Source organism: Macrobrachium rosenbergii, chromosome 3 (genome assembly GCF_040412425.1).
Source record: "Macrobrachium rosenbergii isolate ZJJX-2024 chromosome 3, ASM4041242v1, whole genome shotgun sequence".
Taxonomy (NCBI): domain Eukaryota; kingdom Metazoa; phylum Arthropoda; class Malacostraca; order Decapoda; family Palaemonidae; genus Macrobrachium; species Macrobrachium rosenbergii.
Genome location: NC_089743.1, coordinates 62,212,896 through 62,228,210, shown reverse-complemented (window position 1 = coordinate 62,228,210; position 15,315 = coordinate 62,212,896). Strand labels below are relative to the sequence as shown.

General features: G+C 35.8%; 1 protein-coding gene across 1 annotated transcript; it reads left to right on the top strand.

The window, feature by feature from the left end:
• Positions 1 to 104: 104 nt before the first annotated feature.
• LOC136856370 (dehydrogenase/reductase SDR family member 6-like) lies at positions 105 to 10,169 on the top strand. Its single transcript, XM_067134162.1, has 8 exons — positions 105 to 271; positions 1,561 to 1,665; positions 3,144 to 3,240; positions 5,326 to 5,434; positions 6,046 to 6,200; positions 7,436 to 7,514; positions 8,072 to 8,164; positions 9,914 to 10,169. Exons 1-8 carry the CDS (start codon positions 196 to 198, stop codon positions 9,965 to 9,967), a joined length of 768 nt encoding a protein of 255 aa, XP_066990263.1. The 5' UTR covers positions 105 to 195; the 3' UTR covers positions 9,968 to 10,169.
• The last annotated feature ends 5,146 nt before the right edge of the window (positions 10,170 to 15,315 follow it).

The window sequence follows — 15,315 nt, the reverse complement described above, 5'->3', positions numbered from 1 at the left end:
AGAGAGAGAGAGAGAGAGAGAGAGAGAGAGAGAGAGAGAGAGAATCAGTGTTCTCGCAAACATCTTTTTTTAATCAGGTAAGAAGTTCAAGTGTCCCGATAACGGTGATAGTTGCAACGCTCCACAACAGTGAGTAACACATCCAGTTCCTTCACACAAAGTACAGCAACTTCTTGTTCTGTTTTCCACTTCATTATGGCTTCTCACACAGGAAAAACGGGATTTGGACGACTGAAAGGAAAACGATGCTTGGTTACAGCAGCTGCCCAGGGTAAGGAGCGATATTTTTTTTCCGACTGCCACCTACAATGGTGCTTAGACTCACTTCCATATCATTCATCTACATTATGTCAAAGCGTTTAAGAGTCATCCTCGTGTCTTCTAGAAGATTAATGGGTTTCATTCAGGCAGTAGGCTAAAGGTGGTCCTGTTTTCTTATTATTGTTATTTTGCGAACTTCTCATAATTTTGCGGCGTGCTTAGTACATGCCCGTTGGGGATTACCGTAAAAAATAAACAAAAGACTGTGAACATCATAAAGATGATGACCCCCAAGAAATATTAGTCCTAGATAACGACCCCCGAAAACCCTTGGGGGTCACTATCTAGGAATTAAGATCTGATACTTGCATAAAACATAGTATAAAGATCTTTCACAAAAATCTTAATAATTTTATTTATATATTTCTTATTTATTTTATGCCTTGACTACCCCAGAGCGTAATGAAATAATTCGTTAATGGTGAGGAACTAACATTTACAAAAGTTATTGTTGTGTTCTTTAATTAAAAAGATGAATCGGGAGATGACAAACCAAGGAAATTCACATTTTGTTGGAAGACTTGTCACCTGAGCCTAAACAACAGAATGTTAACTTTTGACATAACGCCAGTACTATAATCCATGAGAGACAAACACACGCACAAAACCGCAGCGTAGTTCCTGTGACGCAGAAGCAAAATTGCCACATCCTGGAACATCACGTTTTCTTCATTTTTAGTATTAACGAAACCGAGACGGGCAAAGCTCCTCAGTCATTGCTCGATCACTGCAAGGTTAAAAAAAAGTGTTATGTACGTAAGAAGATGACTCATTATACTTATAATGAGAGGCAAGTTAAAGATCTTCTCCCTAGCCCCACTTCTTTTTTAAGGTCCTGAAAGTGGACAACTGAGTGTCTAACTACCACAGGGGCTAAACCAAATTGAATTTTAGAAGTATCATTAATACTAACAAGAGTACTCAGGCTTTTCCACCCAGTGCAATGACCTGCGACTGACGCTGACTTCCCGTGACGCTCAGAGTGCAGGAACTCTCTTGCTCGTTTGCATATTTATAATAGAACCTTGTCCTTCACATGTCCCATTGTCTTTATACAACATTTCTTAGTGTCTTTGTAGCTGAAACGAATGCATTGCTGACTTTTATAATTCAAGGTACTCAGCTTCATATGATTTGAAATAAAACACTGCACACACACACACACATGCAGAGAGAGAGAGAGAGAGAGAGAGAGAGAGAGAGAGAGAGAGATTATTAAAGTTTTGGTTTTTTAACCAGGCATAGGGCGCACTACGGTGGAGACCTTTCTGAGGGAGGATGCCGAGTTAGTCGTAGCTGTCGACTTCAATGGAGAAAAACTGAAGGAACTTCAAGGCTTACCTGGTAAGTGCGTAGCGTAGGTGTCATAATCAAGGCCCAAAGCATAAAGTATTGTATAGCGCTCGCTGCTGTTTGCATATTTTGGGAAAAGTAGATTTCAGGTGGACCAACAGTTTTTCATCAATATTCGGGAAAAAAAAACACGCTCGTTTAGGTTCAAGTTCTTTGTGAATATTTTCAATTTTACTTTTCGCCTTCACATTTCTAAAATGTTCTTCCTTCTTGCTTAGTATCCTTGTATCTTTCTTGCTTTGCATCTTTTGCTTGTTTTTTTGTGTTATGTGTGTGTGTGTGTGTTTTTTTTTTTTTTTTGCTTGTTCTGAGGTTGCCTGAAGAGTTGGAAGATCTTACCTTGATGACAACTATGAGACGGGAGGCTGGAGATGAGTGGAGATTAGTGGAAGATAACGTACAGGAAAGATATGAGTGGCGGGATTTCATGAAGGCGATAATGATGATGATGCTGAATTTATATCTATATATCATGTCCACGATAATTTCACGTCTTCAAGCTGTTTCTTGTTATGGGTTTCTATGAATTATTTGAATATCGGTGTATTTTGTCTGTTTTTTGGGGGGCGGGGAGGAGGGGAGACAGTTGGTTGGTGTAAAATAAAGGTGGATCAGAGGCCTGAAGTGGACCGAATCGTCGAAATGACTTTGGGAGAGAGACACCTCGGAGAAGGCCGTATCTAATCACAGAAATTTTCTGACGGAAGCCAGAGATTTTCATGAAGTGTATCTGAGCTCGCAGTGTGGTTACTTCATGAAAAATCTTCCCTTGCACTTTAACAAAACAAAATCATCTTATTCCCAAATCTCTGTCATGCATGAGGTCATTGGAAATGAGGAAGATTCATTTTTATAACTTGATGTTTGCCCTGTTGCCTTATCATTTTGGGTGGTTTATCTCACTTTTGCTTTCAGAAAGAGCGGATGAGATTTGTTTTGCATATGACCAAGGAGAAAAAAAAGAGCCCTTTGAACTCTCACACATGGTAAAAAAGTGATGACGAAACTTACAGTTTTGAATCTATGTAAAATGATAAAACTCCTGAAGACATTTTTCAATAGCAAACCGAATTTCTAGGTAAGGATAACACGCACAGAATATGTTTAGTCTTGTTTTTTCAAATTATCATGATATTTCCTATATGAAAACCTACAATTTCATATAACTGTAATATATTCCATATACCTTTTCACTGGAAATGTTACAATAATTGTCTGGTGATAAATTCAAATGATCCCTAAATTAACTAGCATGTCTAAAGAGACTGTATGTGGTAGGCTGATTGATGTAAGCCAAGCCTATTTAATAGAAGACAAAAATATCAGAAAGCTTAATCAAATCAGTCATTGTAAGATATCCACAAAAGAAGACGTCATAGAATTATCATAACTAATTTAATAAATTATAAAAAGGATGTAATTGTTATCTACTATCTATTATAGTAAGTATAACCGTGTTTTGTTAACAGGTGTGGACTTACGCGTGCTGGATGTCAGGGACGGACCTGCTATTCGAAAGCTGTCCCAGGAGTTGGACACTATAGATGTGCTGTTCAACTGCGCTGGGTAAGTTCGTCCTTAGTTTTCATGTAACTTATATTTGTTTTTCGTGTGTTTTTTTTTTTGAGAGATCCGGAAAATGACTGACCGCTGTAGTAAAAAGTAAGAAAAAAAATACTGTGCTTGCTCAAGCACAAGTACATATCGACTCTTGAATGCCCTGATGACAGCCGCTGAATTTCTCGAAGCGAATTTAGTGTTCAAGTGTTTCTCATCAGAGCCAAGAAAACAGAATCACTCGATAAGATTTACTTGAAGCGAGTCCCCTCTCCCTTCTCCCCACCTCCCTCACTCTTTTATAACATACTAGTTGACCAACCCAGCACTGCCCGGGAAGACTCTGAATGACAGTCGATCACTTACCTTAGAGAGGCGGTGACATGTGGTGTGGCTTTGATTATCATATTTATTCAAAGCAATGAATTCTAGGCAGAATTATTAATCACAGGAAAGAAAGGTATTTTCAAAGATAGTACACATAGTTTACATGACAAAAGAATTCAAAGAGATGCAGGAACATTTTTCTCAGCATGGCCATAATTCCAGTCACGTTACTCGGCCTGACACTGAGCGAGAAAATGTATGAACCTACGTCCCCCTACTCCACAATGTTACCCCATGGCTGGGTCTTTGCCGGGACCCACAATAAATAAAGTACCCTGGAGGCCATGGGTATGGGTTTGAAACCTAAGTGAAAACATTCCTTGGAGGGCCTCGTGCAGAATTTCATCTAGATCAGTCAAGTGGTTCTGATTTCTACAGAGCACGAGTTTACAAGTTTCGTTACATTCAAATATATATATATATATATATATATATATATATATATATATATATATATATATATATATATATATATCTTATATATATATATATATATATATATATATATATATATATATATATATATATATATATATATATATATATATATATAAGATTCTTGATATATATAGTATCTCTCTCTCTCTTTCATAACATATTCTTGACAGTATCTTTTGGAAAATGCTGTATTTGACTCGTAGCTTTTACTGCAAATGTCTAGCTGAATCAAACATCCTTGATGAAGGTAAATTCTCGACTGATCGAGAGGCACTTATCCTTCTTTCTTCTTCGTCACTTATTTATAGAAGATTTTGAGGTAAGAGGAATATATTTGAGGGATCAGAGATTTTTTTTATTTGTCATCCCGCTCTGGTAGAAATATGCTTCGGATGAGTTTTCGCTAATTTTGTTGCAATGGTACTAAACATATACACAATATATATATATATATATATATATATATATATATATATATATATATATATATATATATATATATATATATATATACATATATACATATATATTTAAGTGTGTGTGTGTGTGTGTGTGTGTGTGTGTTTAAAGATGAAAAGAAGTTGGACATGGAGATGGGCTTCTGTGGGTACCTGGATGAACCTTTTCTCATCCCTGCCAAGTAAGGAAGAAAAACTTCTTGACATGGAATGAAAGAGAAATCTGGATAGGGGTCTCTCCTCATTCAGTCTTTGAATGAAAATTTTAGAAACTTAGAATAAATATGGAAAGGGGGAATTCACAATAAGTAAACAGGATATAAATAAATCAGAAGTGAGGCACAGCAAGACTGTGGTAACCGAGGGTAATCGAAATGGTAAAAAAGAGTATTATAGGCATTAGTGGAAATTGCTAAAAGTCTAAACAACGAAAAGTAACAATAAAAATAATATTCAACAGACATGTAAGCTACTGTATAGTCATAAGCCATAGGAATTCATTTGATTGTCTGTTTTTTATTATAACAACTCATATTCTAAGTATATCTTAGTTTAACCAGACCACTGAGCTAATTAACAGCTCTCCTAGGGCTGGCCCGAAGGATTAGATTTGTTTTACGTGGCTAAGAACCAACTGGTTACCTAGCAACGGGACCTACAGCTTATTGTGGAATCCGAACCACATTACGACGAGAAATGAATTTCTGTCACCAGAAATAAATTCCTCTAATTTTTCATTGGCCGGTCGGAGAGTCGAACGCTGGGCCAACAGCGTGCTAGCCGAGAGCTCTATCAAAGTTTTTTTTCACAGGTATGTTCATGCTGGTAATATTTTAGAGACCACGGAGGAGAGATGGGACTACACTTTCGATGTGAATGTTAAGAGCATGTTTCACTTCATCAAAGCATTCCTGCCAAAGGTAACATCCCCTCCCCCCGTCTCTCTCTCTAGAATTGCAAATGAGATTAGGCCTACAACCATCTTGTTGACCAATTGCTAAGTAAAGACATAAAAATACTAATATGGCTACTTGAATTTCAGCCTGCAATAGTTTACTGCGGTTTTACAAATCATTCATAAAACTTATACTGCACTTATCACGTTTTTCTGTTCTGAAAAGGTGCTATCGAGCAGTTATGATGATTTTGGATAGATAGCACCATCGCATATATCGTATAATTGAGTAATTTTTTTCCCCAAAACAAATAAACTGTGGAGCGGTCAGGCAAAAAGTATCAAAGTGCCCTTAAAACAAAAGCTTTAAACCGTAATGGCCTAAAAGTGCCAAGAGGTTTCACAAACACGTAAAAAAAAAAAAATTGGTTTTATGGATATCAGCTCTATGGAAAGCTCATTATTGTGCTTTTGTTTTGTTCACTCTTAGTTAGCAATAGTTTGTTAAGACTTTGGTGTCCATCGTTTTATTTAAACTCAGAGCTTGCATATATGACTTCTTCAGGCTAAGCAGTTAGCGAATTTTTTTCCTGCTATAATGCCCATACTAACGGAGATTTAATTTGGCCGCTACAGATGATAGCTAAAGGGAAGGGCAGCATCATCAACATGTCGTCTGCAGCCAGCACCCTGAGAGGCATTGAAGCCAGATGCGTTTATGGAGCCTCGAAAGCGGCTGTGATTGGCCTTACCAAAGGAGTAGCTAGGGATTTCGTCCGTCAGGGAATCCGGTGAGTATGGGAGTTGAGTTTCACGTTCCGTTGATCAAGGCACTTCAGGGGTGTTTTGCCAGAACGACAAGTTAACGCAAATTTGTCTGTGATATGAATTTTATATTTCGATGAATTAATTAGCTGGTTTAGTTTCAGGAAGGTTATGACAGTACGGCCATTTCCTCTAAGGCGGTTAGGTGTGAAAAAAATTAATAGGCCTAATGTGGACCTCCGGAGACGATCACTGGGTAGTGTGGGTAAAAAGATGCACGGCATAATGGAACTAATGCGTAATTCCCGTCTTATTTAGAACTATTGATGAATACTCTAGGTTTGTGTGGCTACGAAAATATATAATTTTTTATATACAAGCATGAAACAGTGTAAGAAATTTTTATGAATTAGATGCTACCATTAGACACCGACATAATCACTGCAGCATACGACTAAAAAAAATGTTCTAAAGTTTGTGCGGCAAAAAAAAAAAAAAGCAGTAGGCAACAGAGACAACTGTATGTATAAAATTTTGGAGGAAATAGCTAGCAAAGGATTCGTAACAAACTCAAAATGTTGTTTTTGCCCTTGGAACTCTATTGACATTCGCCCTGACAAAAATTCTGAAAACCAGAGACGTCTGTCGTAGTTCCAGTCATCTAGAGGACAAAAAGTCTAAGATTTTAGCTTGTATCCTGACCTGTGACCTTGAAAATAGGTGCTTACCTACCTAGTTTCATGAAATCAGAGAGAAGGAAATGTTCAGCCTTGAAATGAATTTATCTTGAAAAGGATAACAAAGAAAAAAGTAAAAAAAAAATTGGTAAATAAACACCACGCCGACACTGCGTACCTTCTAAGCTTCACCAGAAATAAGAGGAGAATTGGTAAAAGGTGAATCAGGAACATTTCCTGAAGATTTCGATGTATTTGCACCGTGTGGTCAATTGTCTAGAGGAAAGACTTCTACTGCTTTTTTTATTAAATAATTTTAATAGATTGTGTTGAAATACACTGAAACAGGCCATTAGTTATAACTTTGTCTTTTAATATCAGTCAAATAGATGTACACAAAGGAATCTTATATTACTGAATGGTATGCCAATATTCACCATGAGTCTGTCAAATGAAAGATATTCTTGAAAAATAAGGGAGGAACTTACTATTATTTGACTTCCCAGCATGCAGTATGTCTTGATAAAATTACCATTTTTGCATTCTCGCAATGAAATACAGCAGATATTTCTCCACGTTCGCAGATGCAATGTGATTTGTCCATCGCCAGTAGCAACTCCGAGCTTCTCCGAGCGAGCCGGCGATCAGAGCGACTCTGATAAAGTAAGCCGATAGTCCGAGTTTCTCCTTGTGGCTTACTGTCTTTTATATAGTAATGCGTCCCTTTTTTGGTAAAGTGTCGAATGTACATTTTTTCAACTTCTGAGTTATCTGCATCGACGGTAGTTTTATCACTGACTTCTTGTTTCAGCAAAGTATCAGGTCTGTCTCTCTCACCATCCAGGTGAAATAGGAAGTCAGTGATAAAACCGCCGTCGATGCAGATAGATAAAAAAAAAAAAAATGAGAAAATGCATATGCGACACTTTTCTAAAAAAAAAGAGACGCATGTACGAGAGGATTCAACTAGACTCATCTTATATTTTGCACGGAGTTCTACGCTTTCTGAAATTGATAACCTAACCATGTCTCTTGTGCACTGATCATTAGACGTATTTTAGTCAGTCAAGGAGCAAATCGTATCAAAGGTTGTTTTTGGTTCATCCGTGGAGTATTGACAGCTATGGTTTCATATAAAAATGATAAATAATCATGTCCCACGGATGTGGAGCATACCTTCATGGAAGCTCACCAAAATCAGTTTATTTCTTTGACTTCAGGATCACATTGAGTATTTGGAAACAAAGCTGATAGGGCGCCTTGCCACCACCCAGGAGGTGGCTAACTTGTGTCTGTACTTGGCTTCGGATGAGGTAAGATGTTTTTCTTATTCTTCTTCTTCTTCTCAACTAGTCGTTAGTCAGGGCAATTGGTTTTAATGGCCTTAATGTATACTATAATCCTCTGCACGTACACACACAGACCACACGTAAATAAACATTCATTTTCTACTTTATATATATATATATATATATATATATATATATATATATATATATATATATATATATATATATATATATATATATATATATATATATATATATATATATATATATATGAGGAACTAAGTCACGAACGTGAGGGTCAATATGACAAAGCCTATGCTGTAAACACGTCCCCAAACATCCAGAATCTCTCACGTCTAACGAAGAAAGTGCATATATATATAATTATAATTATATATATATATATATATATATATATATATATATATATATATATATATATATATATATATATATATATATATATATATATATATATATATACATATATATATATTATATATATATATATGAAAAGGAGCTAAATTATTTATGTACACAATTCTATGAATTTTGAGAATGCTTAGAAAATGAACTCGAGTTTCTTTATTTTAATTTAATTTTAGGTTGAAGGAAATGTAATGGCATGGCTGGCGTTAATGCGGTTTTGAAATAAGCATGATATTTCCCTTGTTGAATTTAACTTGAGGATTGTTAAATTAAAGGGAGCTCGAGAGGGAATTTGTGGGATTACGTTATCTGAAACGTAAATTGGATGACATTTACATATGACCGAGTTGGCTGGGTACATAATTGGTAAATTACAAAAAAGTGCTGAAATATGAATTGTTTGCGAGAAGAGGGAAATGAAGGGAACCAAGAACTCAGAAAAGATTGAGAATAATGGAAGTGGCGAACTCATGCAGGTATTCGCGGGTAAACATTAAAATTGACAGTACCGTGCAGTACAAGTAAACTGCCATATGTCCTGACTGCAGATACCAAATACTTGCTCTGGAGAAATGTGGGTGTTAGATATTCCTGACTGAAAGATGGAAACCAATAAAAAAACATCATTGGTAAAATAAACGTATCGTTAAGTTGGTTAAAATCTCGTTTGATGAGGTATGTGAATAAAGACGATAATGAGCAACTGCAGACACAAAGAAAGACAGTTCGAAGCATGTTGATTTAATTTTATTATGTAGGTAGGTTGGTTAAAAAGGAGGGCAATGGGTATTAAAGGTTTTGAAAGAAGAGGCACTTTGCACCAGGTAAGAGCTACAATGACCGACTACTGAATAGCACGTGTCAGAATACTAAGGAAGTGCAAAACATTTACTAATTCACAGGAAGTGGCCCAGAAATATTAATATGGATGTACAAGTGTTCAGCCAACAGTATTATCTGTAGGTTGGTGAAGTGGCGTTGCATGTAAGGAAGTTTCTTTTTTGTTTTTTACTTAGAAATGAATTCATTATTGGTAATACATACATACATACATACATACATACATACATACATACATACATACATACATACATACATACATACATACATATAGATATGAATGAAATGCACGCTCCTTTTAATGTAGGAAAATAATCACTAAATGTTATGCATTTTCATATACTCATATATATTTCAGCTACAAATCTCTAGATAAATGAACGTCGACACAGTGTCACATATACGGTATTTATACCTTCTGGCCTTGAACCATCGCTATATCATTTCCCAACTACCTACCTAGTTAGCATTTTAAACTGTTAATCTCTAATTTTTATTTTTCAGTCATCGTATCACACAGGCAATGTGTTTACCATCGATGGAGGCTTCACTCTGTGAAGTAACGGACTAGAAAAAAAAACAGTTCTGGTCACGCCCCCTGAAGAGTGAAAATGATTGGCAGAGTTAACAAGTGTTCTTGTTTTTACCGAAGTAGTGTAGCGACAGACTGCTACATTTGCATTAGTGAATTTGTAAAGAATTTCTGCTGATTGTATTTATAATTCGGTTTTCCTAATAAACAAAAATCAGTCAAACGATTTATCTTGTTTGGTTTGTGAGACATTGAAAATGATTTAGACCAGCCTTTTATTTAAAAGGAAGTCCTGGACATAAACAACAATAAAGAATATACAGTAAATAGGTAAGCAAACATACTTTGGGTGTGGGGTCGCCAAGGGATACTATTTGTATCTGTATATAGACAGAAATCCGACAGTTTTCGAACTCAGTATTTGACAATTAATTTTTACTTAACATGCAGAGTTTGATATGAATTAGCGTGGGGTATTATGCTGAATGCAAAGACTTCTAACGCTGCACCATTTGGGCAAGGGGTCCAGTTTTCTTGAAACATATATATATATATATATATATATATATATATATATATATATATATATATATATATATATATATATATATATATATACATACACACACATATATAATATATATGCATATATATATGTATGTATATATATATATATACACACATACCATATATAAATCTACGTCTTAATAAACTATAACTGTATCAATACACGTAGTAAAACCTGATTATTACGAGGCATGCACATTAAACCGCGCACCTCCGTCAGAGTTATTATAGTACATTTGCCACCAGCTGACCTGGTTTTCGTGATTACCATAAACAGCAGTCTATTGCTACCCAATGTCACGTAATGTGTCATCAGTCAAGTCAAGTAACGTGCCGTATAATGTTCAGTATTTTGAGCCTTACAAAAAGGCTTTGTATGTTCTGGCTAAGGTAAGTGATATTTTGCCATATGCTTTTTTATTGCGTGAAGGCTGTTATTACAGTCTAAATGTTGTCTACATAATCATTATGAGAATAGAATATAAATAATTACAAGGGGAGCTGATTACAGAAGAGAGCACCATCAACCACTATCCTTTGACATTCTCTCTCTCTCTCTCTCTCTCTCTCTCTCTCTCTCTCTCTCTCTCTCTCTCTCTCTATATATATATATATATATATATATATATATATATATATATATATATATATACACACATATCTTACACACACACACATATATATATATATATATATATATATATATATATATATATATATATATATATACTGGTCCATTTTTGCCAGAAACATATGTAAAAACTGTACATATATATAGTTTCTTCATGTTTGTAGCCTTCTTTGTATCTTAATACTGTATAAAGTTTGTACACACTCGGGGATATCGTTTGACAAGGAGTGTTCTATGAACGCAGACACTATAAATAGCACTGGCGACCGCATGGCCAAGTACCTTTTTATTATACACATTTCTTTATTACCAAATTTATGCAGTACTTAAAATTGGCCTGAAGTAAAGAAGCTCGCAAGTCAAATAGGTTGTAATTAATTTCTCGCTATATTGTATAAATAAACAGTGGTGTTTACACTCATCAACTGCTCTGAGGTTCAGGCTATTACGTCATCGATATTGACAAGCATTGTACTGCATGTCACTTCCCGAAGCAGACGACGCAGCTGAAGATTTACATATTCATGCAAGGGATGCGTTTGCCCTTTCAAGTTGAGTCTGTTCTTAAGCGTCAGTGTCACTTCCGTGTGAATGCAAGCAGCTGCCTATATATATATATATATATATATATATATATATATATATATATATATATATATATATATATATATATATATATATGCGTATATATACACACACACACATATATATATATATAATATATATATTTGTGTGTGTGTAACTACCTTACTTGCTGTAACAAGGTGGGGTATATACCACGAATGGCCTATAAATCCCTTCCACTAATTTTCCTTTTTACTTAATACAATAGAATAGAATATCGTGACGTATGAACTGAACTTGAGTCTTCAGCAATGAATAAAGAAACAATGAACAAATGTAGTTAATTCTTTGTGGGCTACCCATAACAATTAGTAAACTTCGCCGTGCCTCATATATGATTTTGAACTCAGTTGTAAATACGCTTCATTGTGAATGTAGTAAAATAACCGCAAATTCGAGAGATTAGAAATTATGATTTAATATCAGAAGCAACATTTAAAATTCACAAATCAATCAGAAATAAACTGACCTGATGTGAAAGTCTAGGATATTAATATCCAATAAAGTAAGTAAATAATGCGTCGAAATTTCTTCGGCGCAATCGAGTTTTCTGTACAGCCGCTACAGCGTTTAATCAAGGCCACCGAAAATAGATCTATCTTTCGATGGTCTCGGTATAATGCTGTATGAGCCGCGGCCCATGAAACTTTAACCATGGTCCGGAGGTGGCCTATCCTATATAGTTTCCGAAGCACAAAATTGGTTAAATTTAACCTTAAATAAAATGAAAATACTATTGGTATGTTTGATGATTGGAGGGTGGATGATCAACATACAAATTTGCAGCCCTCTAGCCTCAGTAGTTTTTAAGATCTGAGGGCGGACAGAATAAAGTGCGGACGGACAGACAAAGCCGGCACAATAGTTTTCTTTTACAGAAAACTAACAAGACTTGAAATCTCCAGTAGCAATACGATAGACAATCAGCCTGAGTTACTTGAGGTACTAAATGTCACTTATTACAATTACGCTGATTTTCAAATAGCTATTCGAGGTCAATTTGTGTGGGAATACGAGCCGTATGCATCGCAAACACACATGCAGAATAAGTTTTTTTCTCTCACTCTGAAGCATTCAGTACATTGGAAAACAGCAATTGGGGCAAAACACCAGGAATTAGGTTTTCAATAAATGTTTTTCAACTGCTAATGTGTTTCCTGGATTTTCTATTCCTTCAGCGCGTTGACAAAGTCATTCAAGAGAAGTATTTTGACTTGTGTGTAAGCCCTAATCGGATAATCTTAAGAGAATCTCATATAGCTTTCATTAGAAAAATGTTAGGCCTATATTTTGTTTCCCTATCCCTAAAAACGTTTCCTTTGAGGTCTGTAATAATAATAATAATAATAATAATAATAATAATAATAATATTATTATTATTATTATTTGAAGGGAATAGACCATCTTTCAAACAGGTCTTATTAAAAAGGATGGCTGTATTATGTTAATTTATCTTATACACCATCTTTTTTATTTTCCTTATGATTCGCTTTTCGGGCTCAGCGATGCTGGTCAGCAACTAGCTGATATTCATATTGGAAAAAGGATAGTGTGTGAAATGCGGGAAGCCTTTTATTGAAATATCAATCAGGAATCCTTCGTTGTCTGGATTCAGGTTCTACTTCAGGTACCGTCGACATGTTTCGACCAGCTCGTTGGTCATCCTCTGGACGTGGCTGAAAAAGATCTGGAGAAACAAAGGCGCTTGGTTCGGTATTTATAGGGGGGGCGTTCTTGATCGGTGCTGAATTATGATTGGCTGCCCGGGGCAGGTCATCTCAGGCGGAGCCTTCTTTCCCATGTTGATGTTTGGGGCTCGTCTTGCGTGCGAGCGGCATTGTAGTGCTGGGGATGAATGGGAGAATTTCGATCCTCAGATACTGAAGTTTGATTCGTTAGTTCGCTATGGGGGTCGCTCGGTGCAGGTCTCCTGGAGGCCATGGGGAGGAGAAAGGTTTCCTGCATAATGCTGAGGGTTGGTTTCTCCTTCCCAATGTGCAATGCTTCCAAGAGGCGCAGGCGGCGGTGGTCCGTAGTTCGGTCAATTATTTCCATGTTCGTGATTATGTTTTTTCTTGCAATTCTCCGGTTATGGGCGGTCCTGGCATGGTTAAAGATGGCTCCTCTTGGGCGTGGCAGGGAATCCTCTTGGAGAAATGCATGGTGGTCATACCGATGTAAAACTTAGGCATCCTCAGACATATGTGTGCATGTACGTGTATATATTTGTATGTATATTGTATGTATATGAGTATGTATAAATATATATATACAGTATATAATTTTTTTCTCTAAATCCTGCCTTTCCCTCAAACACAAGCTCTCTTCCTTTTCCTTCTGAGCCCTCTCCCACTAGGCTGGGACTCACTGCTATAAAACTTTCTCTCCTACTGATTTGTGCCGTAAGGTTCAAAGGGGTTGCAATCCTGCCTGTCACCCGCTTTCTTTTTAACCAACTAACAGCCAAAAGCACTATTCTTTGTATTTTCACAGATCGATCCAGTTACGGGCTGCTCCAGGAGCAAGAGCCCGTGCCAGCAAAGGGCTGGCTTAATCTTAAGCAACAACAACCTTGTTTCTCCAGATCTTTTTCAACCACGTCAAGAGGATGACCAACGAGCTGGTCGAAACATGTCGACGGTACCTGAAGTAGAACCTGAATCCAGACGAGGGAAGGATTTCTGATTGGATATTTCAATAAAAGGCTTCCCGCACTCCACACACTGTCCTTTTTTCCAATATGAATATCGGTCAGTTGCTGACCAACATCGCTGAGCCCGAAAAGCGAATCATAAGCAAAATAGAAAAGATACTGTATAAGATAAATTCGCATAATACAGCCATCCTTATTATTATTATTATTATTATTATTATTATTATTATTATTATTATTATTATTATTATTATTATTATTATTATTCAGATGAACCCTATTCATATGGAACAAACCCACAGGGGCCACTGACTTGAAATTCAAGCTTCCAAAGAATATGGTGTTCATTTGATAGAAGTACCAGAAGATACTAGGAAATGCAGAAAGAAGACATCAGTTATTAGAAAAGAAAGATATTAATTTACAGAATCAATAAATAGAGAAAAATGTAATTAAATGATTAGAATGCAAGATTTGTTTTAGGATATTGTGCACGGCATGTTCGCTTAAACTTTCGAGGTTGCAATTGCACATCATCTCCTGCAGTATATATTTAGTATTTACTTGGTTGTAAATGCAGAACTCCCGACTATAAGGAGTACCCTCTTCAAATATATCATTGGCTCCACGGTGAGTAAAAAAAAAAAAAAAAAAAAAAAAAAAATATATATATATATATATATATATATATATATATATATATATATATATATATATATATATATATATATATATATATATATATATATATATATATGTTCGAGAATTAGTGACTGTGAATCTTATTCTGATTTTTTTGTTTTTTGAAGCCATGTCTGATGATCGAAATGTAAAATCAACATTCCCGTTTATACCCATAATGCTTTTCGGACTTCCATTTTCAGACGCGTGGCGTAAGG

Excerpts from the sequence above, each read along its gene's own strand:
- LOC136856370 (XM_067134162.1), top strand. The coding sequence starts at position 196 with ATGGCTTCTCACACAGGAAAAACGGGATTTGGACGACTGAAAGGAAAA. Across the intron at positions 5,435-6,045 it reads TCAAAGCATTCCTGCCAAAG|ATGATAGCTAAAGGGAAGGG; the intron begins GTAACATCCCCT and ends TGGCCGCTACAG. Across the intron at positions 8,165-9,913 it reads TGTACTTGGCTTCGGATGAG|TCATCGTATCACACAGGCAA; the intron begins GTAAGATGTTTT and ends TTTATTTTTCAG.